This window comes from Dioscorea cayenensis, chromosome 9 (assembly GCF_009730915.1).
Source record: "Dioscorea cayenensis subsp. rotundata cultivar TDr96_F1 chromosome 9, TDr96_F1_v2_PseudoChromosome.rev07_lg8_w22 25.fasta, whole genome shotgun sequence".
Lineage (NCBI taxonomy): Eukaryota > Viridiplantae > Streptophyta > Magnoliopsida > Dioscoreales > Dioscoreaceae > Dioscorea > Dioscorea cayenensis.
The window spans coordinates 15,718,392-15,745,459 of NC_052479.1; the positions used below are offsets into that span (position 1 = coordinate 15,718,392).

Sequence of the window (27,068 nt, forward strand, 5' to 3'; positions counted from 1 at the left end):
TGCTCTGCTACAGTATTCGACCTGAATAGCGTCCGAATTCCATACTTTTATCGGGGTAACGCAAACGGGAATTCATTCACGTCGTGGATCACTTGCTTCTTCAATGGTGTACACGTTGGTGAAACTCTTGTTCTATGTGAATAAGTCGGAATGCTCGAGTGTGATTGCCTTTGTGCCCCTCCAAATGCATGTGCCAACTCGAATACGAGGAGGTTGGCACACACTCTAGCATCTCACATCGACCTATGTCTTCTCGTTTCAACCTTAACAAGATTTCCTCCAAAATCGGTGCATTGTGATCCACATTGGCCTATTTCCTTCATACTCGGCCTCACAACCCTACCTGCATAAAAGTAACATAAAAAACACACATATTAGTGTAAAAGCCCGAGAAAAGTAATGCTCAACATAAGGAATGAACACTTCGCATTCCTATCGCATAAGCACTTATCACTCACCACCACCACACCAAACCGAAGCTAGAAGTAAGGTTTTGAGTGCATTTCCACGGAGGATTCGACGAGGAGAGCCCGATTTTGGGTGAGATCTACTCCTAGGGCTTGTGTAGAGGAGGTTGAAGATAAGGGAAGCCACCTCTTGTGTGCTATCATTGGAAGCTTCTTCAGCCTTCATTCTTTGAGAGAGTGTTTCTTATGTTTTGTTTGGTTGTTTGCATGGATTTCTTGTTGTATTTGATGACTATGAACAACTAAACCCCAAGGTCACAGGATGTAGGTGAACCTTGGGGGTGAACTTTTGCTTGTATGGATGCTTGGTTCATTCTATTGTATTTTGGCTTGTTTGTGATCCTTGTTTGGTGTAATTGAATGCTTTGGTATGCATGAGAACTCAGTGTATCAATTCTTAGGTAATGCTAGGTTGCATGACCATTGCCCTAGTGTTAGACTCACCAAGCTTGGAAGGGAAACACGTATAAATATGCCATGACCATCGGGTATTTATACCCCTCCAATTCTAGGGTTAAGTATTAGCTTGTATTCTAAACCTAACTTGAGAAAACCACCTTTCCCATTGCAATCGTAGGAGGATTTGGATTTGGGTGGAAGAGATTCCGTATCCAATACTCGTACCAGATTAGGGGTCAATTGCCGTGACCATCGGGTTGACCTAATCTAGGGTTTTCTCGATCCAACTAGCCATTTGCATGTTAGTTCTGGCATCCTGCACACTTTAGTAGCCCCTGAGAGGATCCTCATCCCCGACCGCTTTTTTACCTTGATTATCCTCCGTATCTTGCCTTCATTGTTAGCATTTTATTTGCATTTTACTTGTTTATTTGTTTTATCACTATCAGATTCAAACTTGGAGGTTAAACAACATAGCGAAGAGGAAGTAAGAGTAGCTTCTCGGCCCTTGGGAATACGACCCCTCGTGCTCGCACGAGGGGTATTACTTTCCGATCCCGTACACTTGCGGGGAGCAATCAGACACCTATTTCATGAAGAAAAGGAATACCAAAATGGAATAAAGTAAAGTCATCCATCCGCTGTATCAGAGGACAATGCTTTGTATGTGGTCCTCCATTTACCTCTGATTCCAGGCTTGGTCCATCTTCCTTCCTCGCCCTAGCTATGCTTGAGCCTTTCTTGTTGACTCTTCTCCATTCCATCTAGAGGAAAAAGAAGGATTCTCAGTCGATCTGATTTGCTTCCTACTATCTCGCTGTCACTAGAAAAGCCTAAGAGGACTGCCCCATTATATAGTAAGGGCTCAAATCCATGAACTTCGTACAGAGCATCTCAGAGGAAGATGAGCAATGTTCACAAAAAAAGAACACAGATTTGAAACTGCCTGCACCCATAAGCCCAAGCCTATCAGTCTCGACCCTTGCAAGGACAATAAGACAATATGTCTCATGGGCCAAGCCAGCTATCAGGCAGTGAGTGGGAATCAATCTAGAAAGAGAGAAGGTCTAGTGCTCTCAGCAAAGTACTATATTTCTTCGCTTCAAAATGGGCTTTCGAAGTTCTTACCTTCTTTTGTTCTGCTTTAGTTCTGCTGAGTGGATTGGGTAGAAGGTCTAATGGATGAATCCTACAAGATGGGGGAAGAGCTATCATGCTGTAGTGGATAAACTCGGTTTGTAGGGACTGAAGTGCTAGAGGCTCGAATGTGGCTCAGTCTATTATCCGGATGATGTGGAACTCCTGGGTTCTTGAGGAAAGCTCTTCAAGTCGCTAGTTATTCTACTCTTGAGACAAGTGCTCCTAGCTTCCGATTGTTAGTTTACTCATTCTTTCCTTAGTCCAAAGAATTCCAAGGCTTTGCTTGACTCGCATTCATTCTCTACAGAGTACACTTTTTGAGTTTTTAATCTCTTGCTTGAACTTTCGAATGAAAAACAAAGAAAAACAAGTAGAAGAAGAACAAGGACAGCCTTTCCAAAGAAGTAGTTGTAGCAAAGGTCGTGAGACCCAAAGAATGAAAGCTTAAGTCGAGTAAGTACCCTTGGTGGGGATGTACTTTACAAGCGATACCAAGCTTTGGTGGAGAACTCGGCAGGCCAATGATGCTCAGGCTGGTCGGACTACCTTCGACTTATGGGATGAGTTTCTGAAGGTGTTGCGGGATTGCCCAAAGAGGAAAAAGCTGGCTGCATTGGTTATTGAGGGCGACAGTAACTCGGAGCCGGATCAATCCTCTGCAATTGTTAGGGACTCAACGGGCAGTGAAAGGTATCCCTTCTCATTCTCTTCTTTATGTTCCACTGACCTTGAATGGCAGGGAAGCCCAGGACATAGTGGACACTGGAGCCACTCATAATTTCATTTGATAGGCAACCATTGCACGGTTTGGGTTGAGCGTTGGCGCGCACACCAGCCGTGTCAAGGCAATCAACCCTCGAGCCCAGAGCGGTAGCAGGCGAGTGCCTTGAGAATGAAGGCATTGTTATCTCGGCATAATTATTGGCCCGATATGGGCGAGGACATTGAAGCTTATGTGAAGTTGTGCCAGCAAGACAAGTCTGAGAAAAGACGTGAAGCTGGTCTTCTTCGGCCTTTGCCTATCCCGGAAAGGCCTTGCCTATCTCCGTCATGATGTGTCTGCTTCGCAGAGGAACTGGTTAAGTTAACTTGATGTGGCCCAGTTCTCGTATGGGTAGCCCCCAATTGTCATCATCGCGTAAGGGGTTCGTGGAAGGGTTCAAATCTCACCGCCAAGAGAGGAAGAAAGAAGAGGTGCTTTCAAAATGCTTCTCACAGGATGAAATGAAGAAGTGTGCTTACCAAGGAAGGAGGCCCTTGGAGTTCAAGGTTGGTGACAGGGTTTGGCTGAAGCTAACTCCTCAAGTCAAGTTTGGAAGAAGTTTGACCGTCGGGATGTGGACAATCGTATTCTTAAAGCATTGCGCTATTTTCTTTCTGAATGAACACTACTCTATTGTTCTTTCTTCATTCTTCAGATTGCGCACATTTCTTTCTTAGAACTTCTTTCTTTAATAATATTGTATATTATACTGACTTAAGAGAACTATCTCTTCAAATCATCCTACTCTACTCAATCCTTTACACCGATGTATCTAAAATACTATCCAGAAATTCAGATGCATGGAATACGTGACACCGTTTATTTAACAAGCAAAGCAGACAACGGGGGTAGTTGCTTGGAAAGCCTGCGTCAGCTAAAGAGAAAAATAGAAATAGAAGATAAGGAATAGAGAATAGCAACCAAGAAAATAAAAGATGTAGAAAGTCTCACAGCACAGCACAGAAACAAAGAAGAGGGGGCATAGACAGACAAACCAAGAGCACTACTATAAATGTAACCAAAAGCAGTTAAAATTCTATAACAGATTTTTACCGGGATGGATCAAACTGTCATTGAATATCTTTCTTTCCGCTCAGATGTTTTCTCTTCCATTCGACAATAGTGTCTAGGCTTCATCCGCGAAAGATCAACTCTCTCAGGATAAGCACACTCGTCGGCAATCAAGATAGGAACCATCAGAGAGGAAGGAAAGCCCTGGTCTTTGAGATTCAAAAAAAAAGTCTTCGGGATCGGTTGATAGCAAACAAAGATAAAATAGAGAATAAAGAGAAGGCTATTGTAGAAGGTACGGTGATCGTAGAGGTAGGAGAGAGCAGTAGGCAGGGTGAACTTAAGAAGAAAGACAAAGAGGTGGCAATGCCATAGGCGAGGCCGGCGCTGGAGAAGACAGATGCGGCATCTTTGATGAGAAAGGAGACAGAGAATAAGCCGATTGGTGCTCAGCGCACGAGTTTGTGCGGACCATGGATGGTCATGGAAAACCCTAACAGGAGAAGGAGGATGAAGTTCGGTGGAGGAGGATGTGAGTTCCCTAAATCCACTAGTAGAAAGCCAGTTGCCAGTTAGAGTGAGAGTTGCCAGCCTATCTAATCTATCAAAGCCTAGATAATCGGTGCCTAAAGAGCTAGTTGCAGAAAAAAGGTAATCTATCTACTTGAAGAATTCATTTTATCCCTTGGATGTGGGTCAAATAATGTCCCTTGCCATACAGTAAACAAGAAAGGGCAGGTGACACGTCCGAATATACGTGTAAACTGCAAGTGCAAGGGTGTCGAAGTAATAATTACCCCGGTGAGTGGGTAGTCAAATCCACAGGGAACAGGGCTACTAGTACTAGCTTCTTCTCTACTTTCTAGCCTTATGATAAATGGAGAGGTGTGGTGATCTAATGTGCGAAGAAATGAATACCAAAGACGAATATGCAAGGGTGAAATGGATGGAGATCTCAATCAGTAAAAATGGGGTATTTGGGTAATGCTCCATCGAGGATTCAGGTATTAGGTACCGTATAAGCAAAGTGTTTCTATGAAGAGTAAGTTAAGTCGTGGAAATCCAAATATAATCGGATCCGGCCTCCCGATCACTGATACTAGTCCCCTACGAGGTCCCGGTGGAGAAATCACTCAATCTCAACACCTCACACCACATATGACCGTAAAGCACTCTAGGGATTCCAAGAGGTGTATCCGATTCCTAAAGATGGATCCAACCCTAATTCCCGGCGAAGGATCCTAACCCCCTACAAGGTCCCAGCGGAGAAATCTCTTAATCTCACGCCTCACACCAAATATGGTTGCATAGAGCTTAGGGAACGGAGATAGAATACACCAATCGGAGGAGAAAAGAGATGCTCACTATCTCATTACTTGCCTCTCAACCCTCTTCAATCTTGAGGTTCTAATCCTAATGGAGACCTCTCTCTCACCAAGGTAACAGATCATACAAACCAAATAACCAAAAGATCAATAAGGCAAGCAAGCATTAGACAATCAAGATTAAAACTTAATCAAACTCGGATTAAATAGAAACACTAAGCAAATCCACAAAAGAAGAAGAGAATCGTAGGGTTCACAAGCCCAAATACCCTCTAGGGTTTTATCTCTCCATGGAGCAACATACAAAACACACCATCAATGAATTGATGGCCTTGATGGAGAGCTTCGACGTCTTGAAGGACCGACTCTAAAGCTAGGTTCACCGGTGGCTCCTTGATGCTATGACGGAGGAGGAATCGATCAAAGTTGGTGACGAAGCGTCTCCAAAGCCGTAAAGACCTCCTCTCCAAACCCTAGCCGTCTCACACATCAAGTGCCGTAAAAAAGATGAGAAAGAATAGGGCAAAATGGCTATTTATAGGCCTTAGATCGCGCATGTCATGTGCCCTCACGCGCTCGTGTGGATTTTCCACGTGGCCATGTGGGCTGCAGGAATTGCTACAGTACTACTACAGTGAAATTGCTACAGTATACTATAGTGAAAATGCTACAAAACTTTTCACAAAAACGCGGTCCAAACACGCTTCTCTTGAAGCCACATGTCCGGGCACACGTCCATGTGGTAGGCTATAAAACTTTTCTTCATTGACGTATCTTTAAGAGGTCTTGCAATCTTCACAAGGAGAAGGAACATGAATATGTGACTGCCTTTTTGCCATTCCAACTAGTGAATTAACTTGAATCTTCTTGGAAGTTGGCAGACATCTCCACGTTTATGAACTCCTCTCATGTCTTGGTCTTTGTATTGAACAAGAACTCCCAACATTGTGTCTTTATAGCCTATCTTTGCTTCCTTTTTACTCTTCAAGGCATTCACAACCTATATGAATAAAAGAACACCAAATACACAATATGAGACATAAACCATGGTAAAAATAATGCTCAATGCATGTAAAACATATATAAAAATATGCTTACTCAAGCACTTATCAGCATGGCAACTCTTTGAAAGTCATGAAGTTATGGACTGATTAGAAGGGCATCAAAGCAAGAATCATCTTGAGCAAAAGGCGCTCAGGCCGTTGCTATTATGCATCCGTTTTGAAGTTGGCTAGACCTCAAGTAGTGGTGGTCAATATCTATGCCCTCTCTTCTTCTGAGTCATATACTTACTATTTTAGAATAACTTACCCATCTCGGAGAGAGTCTGTCTCTACTCTAGGCTCATTCCACACCCTCCCTGTCTTATTTCAATGCTTTGAAAGGAAGAGTGCTACTGTCGTCTGTTTTGTTCTCGTGCCTAAGAATGCTAAGACCAGTTACAATAAGTCGAGGGAAGATAGTGATGAGTGTTACCAGTCAAATCGATAAGAGATACCCCTATTCTATTAATGACCAAGAAACCTTTACGGTCTACTATCTTATCTACGACAAGCCTGCATCAATCATCAGTTACCACAGCTTCTATTCGACATTCGAACTAAACTACTGAAAAATGGTGAGATTCTTAGTGAAAGAAGGACCAACGATGATCCTATCGTAAAGGATAAGGATAAGGAGTAAGAGGAGCTTTCATTGAAGTAGGCCTTCTTTGAAGATCGAGGAAAAAAGAAATATGACAACTACGCCATTCAGAAGAAGTCTTCCGTAGAGGGAAACCCTGTTACGAGCTACCTCCTGACGAAAGCAAAGACCTATCTTCGGTCCTGGTCAGCCTTCTTTTGGATCGATTGAACGAAGAAATTTATGCCCCTATCAATCTTCTTCCTATAGGGGAATGTTCCAATGAAAAAAGGCTTTTCCATGGATGTCCTAAGCTAAGCACATCTATCCAAAAGCATGAAAGCATTTCCGGCAGATATAGTGCCATTGCCCGTCTGAGTCCTTCTTTCCTTTAAGTGTGACATTTCGAACAAGAATAGACAAGCTTTGCTCTAATGTAAATCTAGTAGTTTGCTTCCTACCTTACTTCTCAAATCTTGAAGAACGGGAAAAAACCTACTACCCTTTTCAAGCTCGGGCACGGTCCTTCAGTGTACAACCAACATGGTGAATGGTAATTCTATCAGCCCCATAAGCTTCAAAGCCTTGTCCCTAGTTCGGAGAAGATCTTCCTCTTTCACCGATATTCTCCAAAAATCGCTTTTACAACGAGTTGAGAGTCACCTAAAGAGGGATAAGAAGCGAGATTGGCCAAAAGCAAGTCTAGTAGCAGTTCCATCGGCTAGGTTAGGTATACGTAAGTGGGAGGCTAGATCGATTGAGACTGTAGGCATCCCACTTTTATTTTGATAATCTGTCTGTGCCTTTTTAGCCCTTTTCATGTGAAGAGGGATTTGACAATAAGACCAATTGTTTAGCCTAGATTCGCTTACTCCTTTTGGTTAGCAGAATGAGAGAAGATAAGCTCTTTTATTGTTGGCGCATAGCCGAAGATTGTGAATCTGTGCTGGAAAAGTACCTTCCTTATATATATAGATGCGGTCATAGTCTTGGTAACCTAATGGAAAAAGCAAAGCGGGTGAGGCGATCTTGGTATAGTGCGAGATCTTCGCTATACATTGCAAAACTACTTATATTAGAACACGAAAGGTATAGCCAAAAACTTATTATGCAGTGGTGGCGTTACGCGTGTAGAACTCTAGCCCTATGATTACCCTTTTTTTCATTCAATCAACCCGACGATCTTCGATCTTTCTTTGATATATGAGCCTTGCCGTCCGAGCTTCTTTCATCTGGATAGATAGAGAGATTGCTCCCGCCGCTAGAAGAGGTATCGATCGCTCTTTTCTTGTTTCGAGCTCTTCTTTCGACCTTTGCTTCATCCCGGCGCCGACTATCTAGGGGGAGTCCCTTTAGGCCAAGAGGAATAGTCACTAAGGTTTCGACTCTCCCTCCGGTAAGGTAAACACACCTTTGTTGGTTTATAGAACTTTGTCCGAATCAATCAAAAGGCAGCGCCTTGATTGATCAATTGCTACGAGCATGAGCGAGGCGCGAGGAGGAAGGGTCAAGTCAACTTCCTTCCCACCGGTGAGCGAGAAGGGGGTCGAGGAGAAAATCTGATTGCCCAGCGGGTGGTTCAGTCGGATTCGGCGAGTGGAGGGTTTCCTCCCAGGAGGAGGTTTCACGCTTTCCCTTGCTTTACGCCCAACCCTATGAAAGAGTGGTCGATCGATCGGTTAGAGTCTACTAGTAATTAGGGGCTCAATCGATTGATTAATGTTCTATTGTTACGAAACCGATGAGAAGCCCCACTTACAGATGAGGAAGAGTTACGAAGGGGAAGTTGAAGGCGTCGGTTCTTTGGAAGGGCTCTCACGAGAATGAAGAGGTTGGGCGAAGTCTAATCACGGAATCTCGACTTGATCGCGATCGAGATAGAATGGGGCCGTTGACACGTCCGAATATGCGTGAGTGAATCGCAGAGTGTGACAGTGTCGAGTAATAATTACCCGGTGAGTCGGGTGAGTCGAGATCCACGAGGAGCGGAAGTACTAGTAATAACCACTTCTCAATTATCTAGTCGGGAATCGGTTAATATAATGGAGTGAACTAATTGCAAGCAAAAGCAAACAAGTATGCAAGAAATAAAGTAGAAGAGTCTCAATCACTAAGGATGAGGTATTCGGGCAATGATCCCCTAAGATCTTCTTTAAAGCTCAAGATTCACTAAATGCTCTAGAATCGAGTCTAATGAGTCGAGAGTAGTCCAGCGATAACCAATCCTTGTCTCCAAGCAAAAGGCACTAGTCCCCTACGAGGTCCGAGTGGAGAAATCGACCAATCTCAACACTTCACACCCCATATGACCGCAATATGCTCTAAGGAAACCTAAGAGTGAAACCGATTCCTAAATGTAGATCAACCCTAATTCCGGCGAAGGATCCTAACCCTACAAGGTCGGCGGAGAAATCGAGCAATCTCACGCCTCACACCAAATATGGTTGCAAAGAGAATATGGAATACGGAGATAGGAAACACTCAATCGAAAGGGAAAGGGGACATTCCTCCATCTCAAGGCTCACCCTCTCAACCCTCTTTTAATCTTGGAAATCTAACTCTAATGGAGACCTACACATTAAAGTATTAAATCATGCAATGTAAAATCAACCACAAGGATTAACAACACTAGCAAGCAATTAAATCACAAGATTAAAAACTCAAGACAACTCGGATTAACTAGAAACATTAAGAGAATCAATCCAAAAATATAAATCTTAGGGGTTCACATGCCCAAATACCTACTAGGGTTTAGCCCTTCATGGGCCTAGTTACAAAACAATAATGAATACAATGAAAAGCAATAAAACCCATAGAAAACCCCCTCGAATTCGGCGGATTGGCCTTGATTGGTAGTTCTCGTCTTGAAGGATTCCTCTCCGAAGCTAGGTTGCCAATGGCTCCCCCAAAAATGCTATGACGTCGAAGGAATCTATCAAAAGTTGGTGAAGAACTCCCTATCAATCGTGAAGACCTTCTCCTCAAACCCTAGCCGTCTTTCTCTCAATGTCTATGCTCAAAGCTCCGCCAAAAAGTAATTCCGCTTCATGATGAATTTCCGCTTACTGATATTCTGCTTTGCACTGCGATAAACATTCTCCTCTTAAAGGCCACCCGATCGGGCTACATCGATCATATGGTAAGCTATCCGGCTTTTCCTTCATCAATGCGTCTTGAAAGGTCTTGAAATCTTTACAAAGAGGGAGGGATGTGGAGACATGGCTGCCTTTTGTGCCCTTCCATTAATAACAGCTTGCAAAACTATGGAAGTTGGCACACATCTCCTCATAAACGAACTCCTCTTGTGTCTTCCAACTTGATTTGTACAAGAACTCCCAATATTATGCCATAATAGCCTATTTTCGCTCCCTTTTGAATTCCCAATGCCTTCACAACCTACATGCATAAAAGAACACCCAATACACGAAATGAGACATAAACCGTATAAAATATGATGCTCAATGTATGTAAAACATGCATAAAAAAACATATTCACTCAAGCACTTATCAGCCGTATAGGTTGGTGTTGGTATGGCTTTCCCTACCTCTCTCTTTCTTGGATGCAGCACCAAGCCGTCCTTATCCAGTCCCTCCCAATTTCCTCTCCTTAGTGGTCCCCTTAACACTCAATTTTTTTTCTCTACCCAGCTCCGACTATTGGTTGGGAGGGATACATGTTCCTATCCCCATGGAGTGGAATCGAATATATTCGGTTGGGTCGACCTTATATATTACCTAGTTGCACATCTTTCGTCCTTATCCCTCGTCTGGAGCCACTATCCAAAATTAATAGTTGTTCCACTCCCGGTCCGGCTAGAGCAATGAGGGGAGTTAGAGTGGGGTCTTCCCTTGCGCCCAACGCGTATTACTACCATGAGTATGAGGCGGCAGCTAGCGATGACCGAGAAGAACATGTTTTATCCTACCCATCACAACCATATTCATTAGTCGATCCCATCCCGAATCCAGCTGACCCGACTCTCCTCTTTTCATTCCCATCTAAAAACCCCATTCTTTTGAGAATCGGACAGATTCCTAGCCTCGAATGACTGGAATGAAAACTAAGAACAACAAGGTCTGCCGTTCCAAAGAAGTTTAAGGTCCGAAGAAAGAAAGCTTAAGCGACCGGTAGAAAGCATATAAAGCTGAGAATCCGCTAAACAAACAAAGAAATCCCCCTTTAGGAATCCTCCATTCATGCCTAACGGTAGCTTTTATAAAGTACTCTTCACCGATTGGGTGTCGATTCAAAACAAAACCTAGATAAGAAACGGGCCATTAAAGCATTGCTTATTATCTCTCATTTCCGTGTTTGAGGATTCTTACTATGGATTGTTAACCTCGCATAGATAGATTATCTCGTTATACTTTATGTCTTCCAGTTTGAAGTGAAGCCTTGGTGATCTCATTTCACAAGTGTGCTCACGTGGGAATAAGAGTATGGGTAAAGGAAAAATCCCCTACTATTGATGTGAAGCTTGGTGGCTGCCCTTAAGCTGGTGAGCGATCAGAGTATATTAGGGCTCTCACTTCACACTATGACAAGGAGAACCTAAACCTATTTCCAAACTTGCTCGACACACGAAGAAGGGAAGACGATAGTCGGCTCTAGGAAGTCATTTCCCTTTCCTCAGCTGGGTCAACTCAAGAAGTGGAAGGGATATAAGGTTCGTCTTTTTTTAGTAGTTAGAATGAAAAAGGTATCTCAAAGGCAATGCATCAATTCTTTTTTTGCCACCATTGAAATGAAAAAAGAAAAGGAAAGGTGCAAACTCATTTACATTAGGAGAGATAGATTGAAGCCAAATAGCTCTAATTGGAGCACTGTGGTTTACTAGAGCCATCAACATCTTCTTCTATTCTAGCTCGGCGTAAATAATTTCATTGCCTCAGAATTCGGCGAGTAGAAATAGGGAACGAAGTAAGCAGACAGATTGGGTAGAATCCCACTCTTCTAGAGGGATCATAACGAAAGCGAGTTGCTTTGGATGCATTTAGACAGAAAAGGCGGACATTATTATAGATGAGATATAAACCTACCAGCTTCATGGTGGTGCCCCTGGATGACTTCTAGGTCATTCTCAGAATGGAGTTTCTGAATGCAGCACGGGCCCTTGCCATTCTTTTTGACACTATGCATCCAGGTAAATAAATGAAATTTCCTAGCGGTCAATGCGGGCGCGGAGAAGACGGAGACCATCTCAACGCAATAATTCAAGCTTGGACGCGTTATACGCAGACGACATACTAATGCTATCAAGTCTGCCAATCTAGCTGAAAGATTGATAGCAGAAATCCCATGAAATTGTTTGCTCTGAGGGAAGCCCTTTCTCACTCATATGTTAGAGACAGATGATTATTACATATTTAATATGTAGTATATACTACCTTCTTTTTAGTAGGTCTCATAGTCTTAGCGAAATTCTCTTTCTTTTCTACACGATATGTTTTGGGTATATATATGGCCAATAGCGACTGTTACTCCTTAGCTTGAGGGGCCAGATCTGTCTTAACTGAGATGGGGTCCGGGGATCACATTCATTCTATTCGATGAGTATAGCTACTAGTGGGTGAAAGGCAAGTAGGCGATTAAAGACTTGTGGTTGGTGATTGAAGTTAGGGGTCCGGAACGATATGCGGAGGCCTCCGCGGCGATTGAGTAAAGCGATTCTTCATTTCCATTGAAAACAAAGTATGGTGAGTCAAGTTGAGATCTTTCGTCGCAGCAAGGCAGGGGAATGTGATCTTTCTTTCGTGTGCCATGCCATTGATATGCCGCGTTTTACGATTTTAGCTTTGTAGCTAGCCGTGTTGATATGCCGTGTTGTTTGCAGTCCAGTCAGTCTTTGAGGTAGTAGTAGCTACTGAGTACGTTAACAAAGGAGTTGGGTAGTGAATGAATGGTTTCTTCGCTAGCTTTTGTTTACTTTTCCTAGTAATGCCATCCCGTTTTATAGTGTAATGACATGAGCTTGACTTCCTTCTTGTGTTTATGTTGTGCTGTTTTTCCTTGCTTTCTAAGCTATCGACCTGCCGGGCTGACTTGCTGAGCTGTAGAGAAGGTAGAATTGCTGCTCCCTCCCCTACTCCCGACGAACTTGATGCCCGTTACTCCTCCGTAAGCCGAGAGCTAGCCTCCCTCAAGGCCCTTTTTTAATTTTTAAGAAAGGCACTGAGCTGAGTCTTCTAAACTCTTCATCCTCCATTGTCTTGAACAATGGGGAAAAAGGCTAGATTTTCCCTGCAAAGTTGGAGATGAACCGCCAGGGAAATTGATCTGTCTGATCAAGCGCTGCAACTCCTTTTTGCTGATTTAGGTTTTAAATCCTTGATTGCCCTGGGTTTCTTCTTGTCAATTTCAACACCTCTATTGTGCACTAAGAACTTCAGGAAGTTTCCCGCTATTACGCGCACATTTTTATGTGTTCATCAAACACTGTCTTGAAATTAGACAAATGACCCTCTACAGGGAAAGACTTAACAACTACACGTAGCGCTGATCTTCTCGCAAGCCTTTTTTTTTAAGTGGACTTAGAAACTTTATCTAACTGTCTTTACTAGCTGGGAAGAATTACCTATACAGGCCAATGAATTTCACTTTTTGTTTTATACTAAAGAACCTATGGCTCATGGATGGTAACAATGTTCTAGCTTTTTATGTGACTATTCACTATTTTTTCACCTATTGCTGGGTTTGTTTACTAGTTGGTGTTCAAGTGGTGTTATATGAGGCATTTTTCATTATGATTGCCTAGTTTAGTTCCGGGTGACCGAGTGTGCTACATAATTTATTCTGACCCGTTAGTCACGGAGACCTTCCTTCTGTGACCCCGATATCAGATATGGTACAGTCGATGGTCCAATACTGGCTGCTATCCTTGATCCCGGACTGGTGCTCTGGCCATGATATCTTTCTTAACGGTTACCTTATTGATTATCGCTCTTCTCTTCCCATCTCCATCGGTCAGATCTTCAAGTTCTAGTGGTCAAAGAAAATCTCAAGTCGGTAGAAGAATTCCATCAATTTTTCCTCGTAGCCCGAGCGGTATAAAAAGCAGTCAGCAAAGAAAGAGGAAGCGGTTAGCAGTGAACGGGGTAGTGAATCAGCAATAACCGAAGAGCGGCAGTGAGACCAGCTAGCAACGGGCTGAAGCGGTACGGATGGTGACAGTTGTTGTCAGTAAGCTGTAAGGCTGTGAGTATTTGTAAGTCTCTACAAAGCGAGCCTTCACTCGGGAGATAGCAACCTCTTCAACTCAATTACAACTACTACTACCTGTACTCAATTACAAGTAATAAAATACACTATAAATACAAGAAATGAGGTATTTTATTATTTGAAGCGAAGCGACCTAGTCGAGCTATTGTCAAGTTAAGTAGTTCCTCTTGTCGAGCTAAACAAGACTCTACTCGTGCTATAGTCAGCGAAAGCTCGTACGCTATTCATGTTAAGCTATCGAGTTAACTAGACTCGATGAACTAATCCTTTAGGCAACTCCTCCTCTCTGAGAATAGGACACAACCTTAGTTCAGTGCAACAACAAAAGAAAGGACCCTTATCCCCCTATATCCCTTTTTGCGGAAGATCCAACTCTTTAACTCAATCTACTACTACCGTTCTCACTCATTGACATAAGTAACAGCTACCAGTTCCTTACTAAAATAACTCATACTGGTACTCTTTAGTTCACAACTCCCTTAGATTAGGGTAGCAACTCGATCCTACTAATTACGTAGAACCATCGATCGAGCGAGTGGTAATCTCCGCTTGCAGTTCAAAGTGTCTAAGTTGCCATACTAGTGTGTTCCAATTCCGATGCTGGCTAAGCCAGGTGCATAATGGAAGTCATGGGTAAATGATTCGGGTAGCTCGCCCGAAGTCAAACGAGAAATGAGCAGCGCTCGACCAATGTGAATGAAAAGGGCTTTCACAAGAGTCTCCTAAATACTTGGAAATTTGGTTCACGTGAAGGGGTCGAAGTAAGTGAAGCTAACCCACGTACCTATCTATTACCTCAAAACAAAACCGAATGAATTGATCAGTTGGTAGGTGGTCTCAAAGTTGATCAGTTCAAGGAACTAGGGGGACCTGGTCGCAGCACTGAATCATCTTTAATTGCCTTCGCGTGCCTATGCTTGGTCTTCTATTCTGCGTGAGCGAGTATTAAAGGAAATGGATGGAAGTTCCTCCACATTTGATGATCGTATACATTCACACGCTAATTGCTTTTGATATATGTGCTGTGCGATCCCGTTGTTCGCTTACGTATTGAAACCTACGAGGGCTAGATCTTCCGACTCTCGCTTAAAGATGGATTAGCGGGTTTCGAAGAAGACTGGCTTTCTAGGCTAAGGAAGGAACTTCCCTTCATGCAAGAGTACCTTGAAATCTTCGCTTAGACAATGGAAGGTAATGTATGTACAGCTGATGAGAGTGAGGGGACTTCCTACTGGACGTGGAAATTCTTGCTTTCGTTGTTGCCTGACGGCTTTAGGGAAAAGGTGAATCAAGTCCATTCTCTCTGTCCCGATTATCGCGTGAGCTGAGGGGGGGAACTAGGCAGAAGATCGATCTGCAAGAAAGGCCTTCTTATCCACTCCATAGGTTCATTTGCTTAAGACGGCTGTACAGGGCAATCGGGTGCAGTAAGTACCACCTCTCAAGCTGTTTAGCTCTTCTCTTCTTTTTCCGATTGGTTCTGTATCAGGTGAGCGGCAGAACTTCTTCCTGTCAGGCACAGCAATGCCAAGGCGTATTTTCCTACATGTGATCGGTCCGGAGTGAAACAAGGGATCAAAGCTTGATGTGTGAAGTCTGACAGATCGGATGTAATTCTGAATCTAGTACATGCTGGACTGGTCCATATTCCTGACAGGCCTAGCATCCCTTTGCATATTTTATACAATCGGACAAAATGATTAGCAAGTAATGGCCATGCCTTCTGATCAGCCAACGCATTTTATGCACTGCTTGATTTTATCCACATACTCCAGCATGGACTTGAAACAACATTTTTTATGCTTCTTGCTCACTCACACACATGAGGATCAGTCCGTCCAAGGCTGGTCTCCCTAATGAGAAAGACAATAAAGAAAAAGGTCTTAAAAGTATCAAAACATGTATTTGACGGGCCTACAGATGGCTTCGTGAACCTTATACGAGTGATCGCATGCTGAGGACCTAGCTTAAAGAGAGTAATGAATGCCTGATGATCCGAACTACTAATCGCCTTCACGGGCTCTTTCTTAATGACCGAACTTCGCCGATGAGAAGCTTAGCGCCCTTTCCTAGCCCGGTCCTGGGGTTGGGTAGAACCTCTATGCCATTTTGCTTCTTGAGTCTTTTCCTTTTCCCATATCAAGACAAGAGGGGATTATCTAGCCCACTATGGGATTGATTGTCCACTAGGGGATTCTAGGGAGGAATTGACCGATAGCTCACCGAGCATCCACTATGGATTTCTAGGGTCGATACGAATCATCCCATTGCCGAAGTTTGAGACTTGTGGCAAATCGCGATCTTTTCAGCACATTTGAACTAAGGGGCAGATTTTTCCAGATTTATGTATGTCGACATCGGGATATTGACGATTATGGATATTGTTTTCCTCTTTGTCTAAGTTTGGGAAGATAATTGCCACTTTGATGTGGACGTGGACCTCTTGATAGCGATGAAGTGATCGCGAGACCTGGAATCTGGTACAGAAGGGCGCTAAGCATAGGCGGTATGCCTAAAGTTCCTAACTCAATCCTTTTTTATAGACTTTTGAATGAACCGCCCATGCTAATGAATTCAAAGTCCTTCGGGCCAATCTTTCTAATTCAAAACGATCAGTAACGTCCCCCCATCTGGCCCGTTGAAGATCCAAAGGTGAGAGGTGCTCAAATATGCCATTGATTACCTTGATTTATGAGCTTGAGCATTACAACAATTGATAAGCTACTTTGGCGCTGTAATCTCATTGAAGGATTCCAACATGAGAATAACTAGCTTGTTGGCCTTCCATGTGCAATGCTATGAAGAACTTCTGTCTTATAGATATTGAATTGAAAGCCTTCCTCCTATTCCGCCTAAGCCTGTTAATCGAGCAATTGAAAGAGATGCTCTATTCAAGATCGCAAGGAGTTGTAAAAAGGTGCTCAATGAATAGGTGCAGGGTTATCTTTGCTGGAACAGAAAGTCACAATCCACTAAAAGGGAGGGTCCTTCCTTCCAATCCATGTCCGGAGGAGCGGTCATTTCCTGTCCCTATTGTTCTTCGTCGCCTTCTGTGAGACTTTTTGGTTCTTTAGTGGAGGAGATTCATTCACATCCGATTAAGGCCACAGAATGGAATGGACCTACGATCAACAGTACTGGTTCACCAGGCCAAGCGGGAGCTCTGTTCTGTTACGTAAGCGATATCCCCTAGAATCACCTAGTTGGAATCCGTCTTGATAAAAAAAGAGTAAAACCAACGGAACATGGTAGGGCAGTCATCCGCTAGATTCATCCGAAAGAGAGGCTTCTTCATTTGGCTTCTCCTTCCTTGATACAGTACAGCTAATAGCAATTTCAAAAAAAGTCAAGACATACCTTATATAATGAATGGCATGCTTGGAAGTCCATCTAATTGCCAAGCGTATCCGATATGCCTTTCTTGCCATTACCAGCCTTGGTTGAATAGATGACCAATACTGCCTACTCGACCAAGCCTAGCCAAAGACGTTGCCTAGCTAAGGACCTTTCGGATGGTGTTGGCAAAGCAGCTGCCTATTGTTTGTTATTGGTAAATGTAGATGACCCAAAAGAAGAGCTATCATCGTGGACAGATAGACAACTTACAATAAGAAAAATAGAATTCTTATGATAAAAATCATAGGGAAATCACCAATAGGCGTACCAAAAGACGAATAATAGCACTTAAAATTGCTCTCTCGATAGAAAGAAGGATTTCGGAAGAAGGCATTTGGATCATTATCAGTAGGCGCCTTACCAATGAACAACTTGCCTAGACTACAGGGAGACTAAAGACATCTTTCTTACTTTAAGAGAATATGTAGGATGCTTTTTCCACCTTTCCCGAAGCAAGTAATTCATCTTGGGTAGCTCTCTCAGTTGGTTAGCTAGTGTCATTGGCCTTCGGCTTCTACCTTTCAGACAAGTAGCTAAGTCATCTTAATCCAGTGATGAAAAATCCTGAACTGCGCTAGGAGAAGCGCTCAATCCCGTTGCTTCATCGCTCAGTTCGTTGCTTCTTCCCTAGGAACCTGTTTTGGCTTGAGCTTAAGATTCGGCTACTTTAAATGCCCCTCTTTCCCTTGCTTTGGAATTGAATCATCAGTCCTTCCCCGCAATTGAGAAGGGGGTTATCTTCGTGGAGTATGCAAGCTCTTATTAATTACGCTTTTGTTCATCCTTACGAATGAACCGATCAACCTATGAATAACGTCAACCATAGCGGAGGAGAAATGGTTAGCCTATCCCTCGGTATTAGGTCAAGATGCGAAACTTGGAAGAGTAGTGGTCAACCTTAGTTTAATGCTCAGAGTGGAACCTTATATACAACTAACTGAATCAATCTAAAGTGAAATCCTCACCTTCCGAGCGAGAGAGCTTCGAATCAGCCTTAGTTTAGTAGAGAGCAATGGCAGAGATATAGTAGAAGTTCAGACTTAGACATTTGTTGGTATGAAAATCTTCATCGTACCCAGCTGGGCTCACAGGTCTTTCGCTAAACTACCTAAGGCAGCGACGAGGACGCAACAGTTGGTCGCCTGATGAGCCTCACTCTCTTTGAGAAATGATGTGCACTATAACGCTAGCCTTATTCCATACATCCATTGGAATATCTGCTTACCAATTCAAATGCCCCTTTCTTCTTTTAAGTTTAATAACATTCGGGATTTTGAACTAAAGCGGAGACTTCAGAACTTTGGATTTTAATAAAAAACTATGTCCCCATCGTCTTTATGCCTTAGCTCCAAGATCTCAGTTTGCATCATGATTTCAGTTCTCACCAGGATCTACTTATTTAGCCTCATACCACATCAAAATATGGTGTGATAAAGAGAAGAGAGTGGTGGCTTTACCGCTTTCTACAACTAGCCATTGGTCTACTATAAGCTCTTTACATGAACTACTGAGGAAGGACCACCCTTTCCATATGGATTCTACCGTTGGACTTCTTCCATAGGTTCACGGTCGACAATAGCCTATTATCTTTGACGGTGATCAAAGATCATTATGGACCCAGGCATGTCCAGCACGGACCTGCCCGCTAACCTACTTCTCATATAGGGTTCCAAGGTTAACAAGATAAGGAGATAGATCATCGGAAGAGGGAAAAGAAAGATGTCAATGATAAATGGATTCATTCATTCGTAGGCGGGATCTACATGAATCGAATCTTTTTACATAATAAATGATGTTCTTTGATAAACGCCTAAATGTATGTATTTTATATGTATTAATCGTGTATTATTTGTGAACATGTTAACGAATTGATGCCCGCTTTTTATGTCTAAATTGGTTATTTCGGTGTTGCGGTCTTAAATGAGTCAAACAATGCTCAAAAAAATGCAAATCGGATGAATTCGACATCAAAAACGGCATTTTTGGGGTCCCGCATCGTATGGCAGACTCGTAGCGGGAACTCGTAGCGTGTCATTATTCTTCTTTGCGCCATTTGGTCGGGAGTTTTCACGGGTTCCATGCGCCCGCATGGATGCCCGTGAGGTTTGCTGGGAATTCTCATGACTCGATTCTGTAGCTAAAAAACACTGTAGCAAAAACACCGTAGTCGAGCATCGTAGCACCGGCGTGTTTTTGGGCATTTGGTCCGTGAGCTTCACGGGCTCCATGCGCCCGCATGGAGCCCGCATGGACCCGACGGGGTATAAAAAAGCTGATTTCTTCTAGGGCAAGGGGGAGGAGTTTTGGAGCAGTTCTTCAAGCCGATTTTCACCAGTCTTTGAGAGGCAAGTTTACACGTTTTGGAGAAGGGGAAATCTAAGGGAGAAGCTCGGATTTGGCTAGATCTTCATCGATCTCTTCTTTGGGAGTTTGTAGAGCGACGAGGGAAGCCGCCCCCATTGCGGGCGTCCGTGGAAGCCTTTCCACCCTAGCTTGGCTTGTCTTCCTTCTTCCATTGTTTGAGGGAGTTTTTATTATGTCATTTGTAGTTGTTTGCATGGATTTGTTGTTTGGATTTGTTTGTATGGGATGAGTAGACCCCAAAGGTCACCGGATCTGCGGTGAACCTTGGGGTGAACTTGTGTATTTGGATGATTTAAGTTTGTTTATTGCAATTGTTGAGTTTTGAGATTCATTCTTGGTGCATTTGATGTGTTGCTTACATGAGAACTCTGTAAAACCAACCGCTAGGTTGTACTTGGTAGCGTGACCATCGCCCTTGTACTAGACACACCAAGTTTGGAAGGGATTCATGTATGCGAATCGCCCGTGACCATCGGGTATTCATGCACCCCTCCACCATTAGGGCTAGACCAAGTCGTGTTCCGGCTCTAATCGGGGATTTCCCCACTTGTTAATGCAATCGTATGAGGATTTGATCGGAAGAAATTTCCGTGTCAATACTTATACCGGATTAGGGGTCAATGGCCGTGACCATCGGGTTGACCTAATCTAGGAAATCTCTAGGGTCCAAACCTTCAATTGCATGACATTCTTAGCATCCTGTGCACTTTAGTAGCCCCTAGGGAATCCGCATCCGTGACCGTTCCTTTCCCCGATTTTTATACCCCTCTCCGTATTTTTAGTCTCCACTTGTAGTTATCTTATTTAAATTAATAGATTAGAGAAACCTTTCGAATCGTCGTCTAGACAATAAGCGAAGAGGAAGTAAGGGTAGATCCTTGGGCCCTGGGGAATCTGACCCTCTCGTGCTCGCGACGAGAGGTATTACTTGACGACTCCGTGCACTTGCGGATCTCTCATCATTCTTCGATGCGCAGCAAGTATACATAGACCCAGTCTCTTTTCGGGTCTCTCTTTCATGGTATGCTCTTAGAGTAGGATAATTTTTTGCTCTATTTATTTATAGGATTATCTGTAACAAAGCCTGACTTATTTTTCTATTATGCTATTCGATCGATTTTGGCTGCTGGATGTCTGTAGATGGGCAAGTCTTTTGGATTCAGTTCTTACTTATTGGGTTAGAATCTTCCTGATAGCATGCCTTTCTACCAGGGTGTTGGATTCATTTCAGGGTCAGCTAAAATAGTAGTCTATGATAGTAGTGATCGTCTCGAGCCAATTCTTTAATTGGATGAGAGTGCGTGTAAACTCCGGATTCAAAGCAGCTTCTGGTCCCTCAATCTGAGCAGCATCTCTTTATCGTCAAAGGGTAAAATAGCTTTGAATCCCAAGTGAGATATAGTTATCTATCTTACCGCAATTGGTAAATGTTGAAAAAGAAAATCAAGAAGACCTTCAGCCTACCTCAAAAGGATGCTTCTTTTGAGCGAGCTTGTTCTTGGTCCCAAGGGGTGATGAAAAGGAGCAGCTGTTGCTTCACCACCTTGCGTGGGTTAGTCTTATAGTGCTAGCTCCTGCTCCTTAGCTAATATCTAGAAGTGGAGATCCCTCCCATGCAAACAACGAGGTAGTTTCTTTTTTGTCACACCATAGGAGTGTAGATTAGCAGTGCAATAAGTTCTAGTTGAGGTATTCTAGCATTCGCGAGACAAAGAATTGGTTGAATTTTATCTAATCATTCACTTGGGAATCTCTTCGGCCCCAAAGGAAAAATGAGATCAAAGAACTACTGCTTCTTCACGCTTGGGATGGGCTCTTCGAATGGTCAATAATGTCGAATAACAGTTGTGGTAACTGATGATTGATGCTGGCTTGTCATAGATAAGAGAGTAGAATAGGGGTATCTCTTATCGATTTGACTGGTAACACTCATCACTACCTTCCCTCGACTTGCTTGTAACTGGGCTTAGCATTCTTAGGCACGAGAACAAAATAGACGACAGTAGCTCTCTTCCTTACCCATTCACAGCTCATGGTTTTAAAGCATTGAAATAAGACAGGGAGGGTGTGGAGCGAGCCTAGAGTAGAGACAGACTCTCTCCAAGATGGGTAAGTTATTCTGAAATATTAAGTATATGACTCTGCAGAAGAGAGGGCCTAGATATTGACCACCACTACTTGAGGTCTGGCAAGCTTCAAAACGGATGCATAATAGCAATGGCTTGAGCACCCTTTGCTCAAGATAATTCTTGCTTTGATGCCGTAGATTGCTCGTTCAATTCCAGTTCTAGTTATCCAATGGCAGCTCTTTCCATCTATCGTCTGGCTCTCCTCTATTTAGAACCCCGATTCAAGAGCAGGACTCTATCAAGTATCAAACGTGATTAGGAGGGGACAGGATTCGAACCTGTAGTCTTCAGGTCATGAGGCTGATGAGTCGACCATTTCTTCTACCCCGCTTCTTCCCCTGATCTTTCTTTCCCTCTTCCCACTGGGGTTCCCCGGCTTTGCTTGGCTGGGATAAAACAAGCGTTTAGGTTACAGCTAGGCGCGGAGCTTGGAGCTCTGATCTTCCCCTCTCCTGTCCTTCCTGCATGAGCAAAGCCGCCCTCTTCGAGGCCGCTTGGAAAAAAAAATGCAAGGAAGAGTAGCGCGCCAAAGCAACTAAGTATACGAGCGCCCCACCCTAGTGTTCGGACTTCTGAAGAAAGTACTTTTATTTCAGCACAACCTAACTTCATGAATTTTTTCCTGGTTTTATTTGACTGAGCTCACTTTTTCATTAGTGTACTTAATTTCCATTCTTCGACACTTTCCTCCCTGTTTTTTTGCTTGATCCTACCCTCATTCTTCTTTTGCCTTTGAAGTTAGAGCTGTCTTAGGCAGTCTGTCTTCTTTCTCTATTCTATTAGACAAACGAAATTTCAAATGAGCGTGTGAGTAGCAAAACTATATTGCTTGTGGGATTTTAGGTTTTTTGAATGAGAATACTATCTCTTTGGGACTAGGAAAGATTTCCTGTGAGTCCTATATGAACCGGTCCGTCTGTAAGGCCTCCTTTCTCTTTTCTTGACTTTCATGTACGTTCCTCGGGAGTAACAACGTAGACGGGGAAGGTGACCAAACCTCCTCTAGTTCTCAAAAGAAGTCTCTCCGCCACCGAAAAAATAGAAATCGCGCCGATCAATCTCACCGCAAGTAATGACGGTTGAAGAATATTATGACTCGAATCCTCACTATGAACGAGGATATTCCTCAAGGGAGTCGCCCTCATCACAAGTCGATTGAGATCTGATTGTGCCCATCCAAGCGCACTTCCTCGAGGGGGAAGGAAAAGTTGCATGTCTGTGAGGCATGTGACGATTCTAACCCGATCGACGCCTCAGAAGATTGGTCAAAGCAAGCCATTATGCATCGACATCAAGCCATCCAAAGAGCATATTCGAGAAGTTGAGTACATCGACCGTTGCTTCGCGAGTCACCCGAAGCGAGCCATTAGCAGAAGAAGTTACAAAAGACCCCTCATCTTCCAAAAAAAGGGTGATTGAGGTCACCGACGCACCTACAGAGAAGACTAGGCCGACCGAGGTTCTAGCTACTCGAACAGGAAAAGACTATGCAAGGGCTTCTCAACTTGAGAGCTAAGAAGAAGCTACTCCAGATCAAAGCAATAAGGTAGTTCCACAGTCTGAATATGACCTCCTTGGTCATCTCAGCAAGCTACCAGCTCAGATCTCTATTTTTTAGTTGTTGAACACTTCTCCAAAACATAACATAAGGAGTTGTTCTTCAATTTCAACCAAACAAAAAAAGCACAGGTTCCCGCAATCCTGACGCCAGAAGAGCTGCAAGATGTGGTCGAACAGATTATGACTATGTTTGTGCTACCCTTTAGAGGATATACCAAAGGGAATGGATATATCACAATAAGCGGCCTACGTATCCAGGCGAGACACAGGTCAGCAAGCAAGCATAGCTAGATCTAATGTATCTGGATCAGAAGTTATATCCTATTCCCAACCCACCATCCTTCTTTCTCGGAAGAAAATGGTACCATCGATCATCCCATTCCGTTCTTTGGTTCTTCCCTCCGCGTGTGCCAGCAAATCATATAAGAAAGAAGCTCGTGTGGTGCATTCCCCATAGGGGGCCCGGGGCAGGTTCACTCATCATCAAATGACCAGTTCATCTACTTTGTTGATAATTACATGCATACTCGCTGAACATTCCCTTCGTGGATGACAAACAAGATCTATGAGCAAATAGATGAATTCAAGCGATAGAAATAAGGCATTCAAGCTCTTCTCTGTGAACCGATCATAAGGTGGATTTACTATGATGAATTGTGATCCGCGTTAACCAACTGCCCTGCGATCTCAATTTTCAGTCTTCTTATTGTCATTACACATTTTGACTAGACGTGTGTATACAGTGAAGGAAGCAAACCGATATCGGATGTGTGAATAAGAGCCTTGTCTACACTTTATTGCATGCTCATTGAGACAATGCCTCTTCTTTGGTTATGCGACTAGGAAAAGTGATCCATAAAGAGATTGATGTGATGTTGTTGTTTCGCTTGGCCCAACTCAGCGACACCCCACCGCCGATGCTCTTCTCTGTGAACCTTTCCTTTATATCTCGCATCGAATTCGATTTCTATTAAGCTATTCTTTCTGGCTTGATCACAGACATTGGTAATCTATTATCCTTATGCATAAAGATAATAAATTCGGTCGTTGTGGTCGGACTCTATTATGGATTTCTGACCACATTCTCCATAGGGCCCTCTTATCTCTTCCTTCTCCGAGCTCGGGTTATGGAAGAAGGAACCGAGAAGGAGGTATCAGCAACAACTGGTTTTATTACGGGACAGCTCATGATGTTCATATCGATCTATTATGCGCCTCTGCATCTAGCATTGGGTAGACCTCATACAATGACTGTCTTAGTTCTACCATATCTTTTGTTTCATTTCTTCTGGAAAAATCAAAAAAGCTTTAACAGTATTAGAAATACCAGTACCAGAAACTCAATGCGTAATCTCCGCAATCTCAACATTCAATGTGTATTCTTGAATAATCTAATCTTTCAATTATTGAACCATTTTATTTTACCAAGTTCAACGTTAATCAGATTAGTCAACATTTATATGTTTCGATGCAACAACAAGATCTTATTTGTAACAAGTAGTTTTGTTGGTTGGTTAATTGGTCACTTTTTATTCATGAAATGGCTTGGATTGGTATTTATTATTCGGATCCGGACAAAATAGATGAATCGGAAGAGATCCGAGCAAATGGAAAAAGAAAAAAACGAAAGGGACTAATTCGACTTTTCACTTTATAAAAGACATGCTAGAATGATAGCCCTGGTTACGATCTTATCTCCCTAATTGGCAATTGGGAAGACTTAACAAAGATAAAAACGAAAAGACTTAAGAGTTCCGTGCAGCGAGCCACTCCCCGAGGCCAAGGACGGGGTCGAACCGTCATTCCAAGATTTGCAGTCCGATACATTTCCATTATGTTACCTAGCCTCATGGCCGAACCTTCCACTTGGACCAAAGGGTTAGGTCTATAATTAGGAAGAGATTTATCACTTGGAATCCCTAGAGCTCATTGCAACTCTATTCCAGTGCGAGGTGGAGAGGTTATCTAATCTCTCCTCCGGGACATGTATAGAGTTAGGCATAGTTGACCTTAGATTTGGGACTATGTATTTAAGGATTTTCATGACTCACCATTGCATTGATTAGGAAGCATAATAGAGGGTTCTTGCACTTGAAATGATTGTCCTAGGCGGAGCATTATCCGAGTACCTCATCTTTATCGATTGCCTTACCTCCTCCTTTACTCGTGCTTTCTTACTTGTTGTTTTTACTTTTGAGAATTAAATCATTGTCACACTTATCACTACTGATCTTTTACATAGCTAAGAAGTGGATTAAGTGTTTTTATTCCCTGCTCCCTGTGGATTCGATACCCGCTCATCCGGGATTATTACTTCGACAAACCCGTGCACTTGCGGGATATACGCAAGGGGACCTTTTCAATCCCCTAACCTAAGGAAAGCCCCTGTGCTATTTCTCAATCTTCCTCCTTCCCCGCAGGTCCTGGGTTCCCCCTTTAAGAGAAGAGCCATCGGACAAACATCCAACTGGGGCCACTGGAGTTTTCTTTCTGGTCTTCTAGACTTGGTTTCATCAACGATGTTGGTGTTGGGGCGAAGGGGAATGCTAAGAATGGAATTGCCAGATTTTCGAGAAGAAGAACTCTAGTCTAGCTGCTCTGGAGTCTTTCTTTTTTTCATAAATTAATTTTTCCTTCCTTATCAGAGAGGGGCCCTTTGTGAGCGGGTCTTAAAAACACAAAAACAGAATGAGGGCTCTAAAAAAAAAAACTAACTATCCAATCTTTCTTGACGTGGTTTCAAAACATAACGCTTCCTGAACAATTTTCTTTTCCCATCTACAAAGGGAAAGTGCTAGGTTGATCAACTGAAGCATGAAAGGGGATGCCAAGAACAGAGACAAGCTTAGAAAGAGAGGTCCTCTGAAGTTCATAAGGCTCTTCTACCATACTCATATCGAAAGCCGTAAGTCAATTAAAAGTCACTCTGACTTACAGCTCCACTTTACACTTTTTGATCCTTGTTTTATGGTCCACCTGTTGAAGTAGCTTGGCTGGCTTGAACACAACGCTTGGATAATTTGGCTTGTTAGCTTGGATAGACTAACTGCTCGATTGGATTGGCTTAGCTTGCCGATCGTGTAGTGTTGGACTTCAACAACTGGAATTTCAAGCTTGACTTGTTAGCTAGTAGCCCGAATGCTTAGTAGCTTACTTTCAGATCATTCCGGTACGAGCTACTGTCGCTCATGGAGACTTGTTCTTGTACACTAAGAAAGGAAGGCGAGATTGCCGGGACTTACTCTGATCCATCCAAATAGCGCGGGCTAGCTAGGTTGGATTGAGTAGTTCATTTCTTACTCTACATTGTGTATTGGATGGCGCACAAAAGGTTAAGGCAAAGTGTGATTGCTCACTTCTCTGCGCTAAGAGAGTTTAGCCTATGAGAAAGACTGCCTAAGTGAATGAGAGCAGAGGTAATGAAAAGCGTTAATCGTCATATCCGAAATCACCTATGCTCATCTCCTGGACATGGCCTTTTCTGGTAACCTCTGAATGAATGTAGTCCTATTGGGCTAGTCTGATCCTATCCCAATCCTTTGGCTTAGTCTATCTTAGGCCATCCACCACCTTAGCTCGAGAAGCCTACGCTCCAGAAAGGGGAGTCAATCTTCGAAATAAGATGAATAGCTATTCATTGGGATGCTGAGTTCTAAGCTTGTCGTCTCTTGT

General features: G+C 43.1%; 1 protein-coding gene across 1 annotated transcript; it reads left to right on the top strand.

Moving 5' to 3' along the window:
- The first annotated feature begins 2,937 nt into the window (after positions 1-2,937).
- LOC120268513 (protein TIC 214-like) lies at positions 2,938-25,984 on the top strand. The gene is made up of 3 exons (XM_039275885.1): positions 2,938-3,007; positions 24,396-24,949; positions 25,817-25,984. The coding sequence occupies exons 1-3, from the start codon at positions 2,938-2,940 to the stop codon at positions 25,982-25,984; spliced, it is 792 nt and encodes a 263-aa protein (XP_039131819.1).
- The last annotated feature ends 1,084 nt before the right edge of the window (positions 25,985-27,068 follow it).

Coding starts and splice junctions, on each gene's coding strand:
- LOC120268513 (XM_039275885.1), top strand. CDS start 2,938: ATGGGCGAGGACATTGAAGCTTATGTGAAGTTGTGCCAGCAAGACAAG. Junction 3,008..24,395: donor TGAGAAAAGACGTGAAGCTG/GTCTTCTTCGGC, acceptor GCTTGATCACAG/ACATTGGTAATCTATTATCC. Junction 24,950..25,816: donor TCATGAAATGGCTTGGATTG/GTATTTATTATT, acceptor CCTTCCCCGCAG/GTCCTGGGTTCCCCCTTTAA.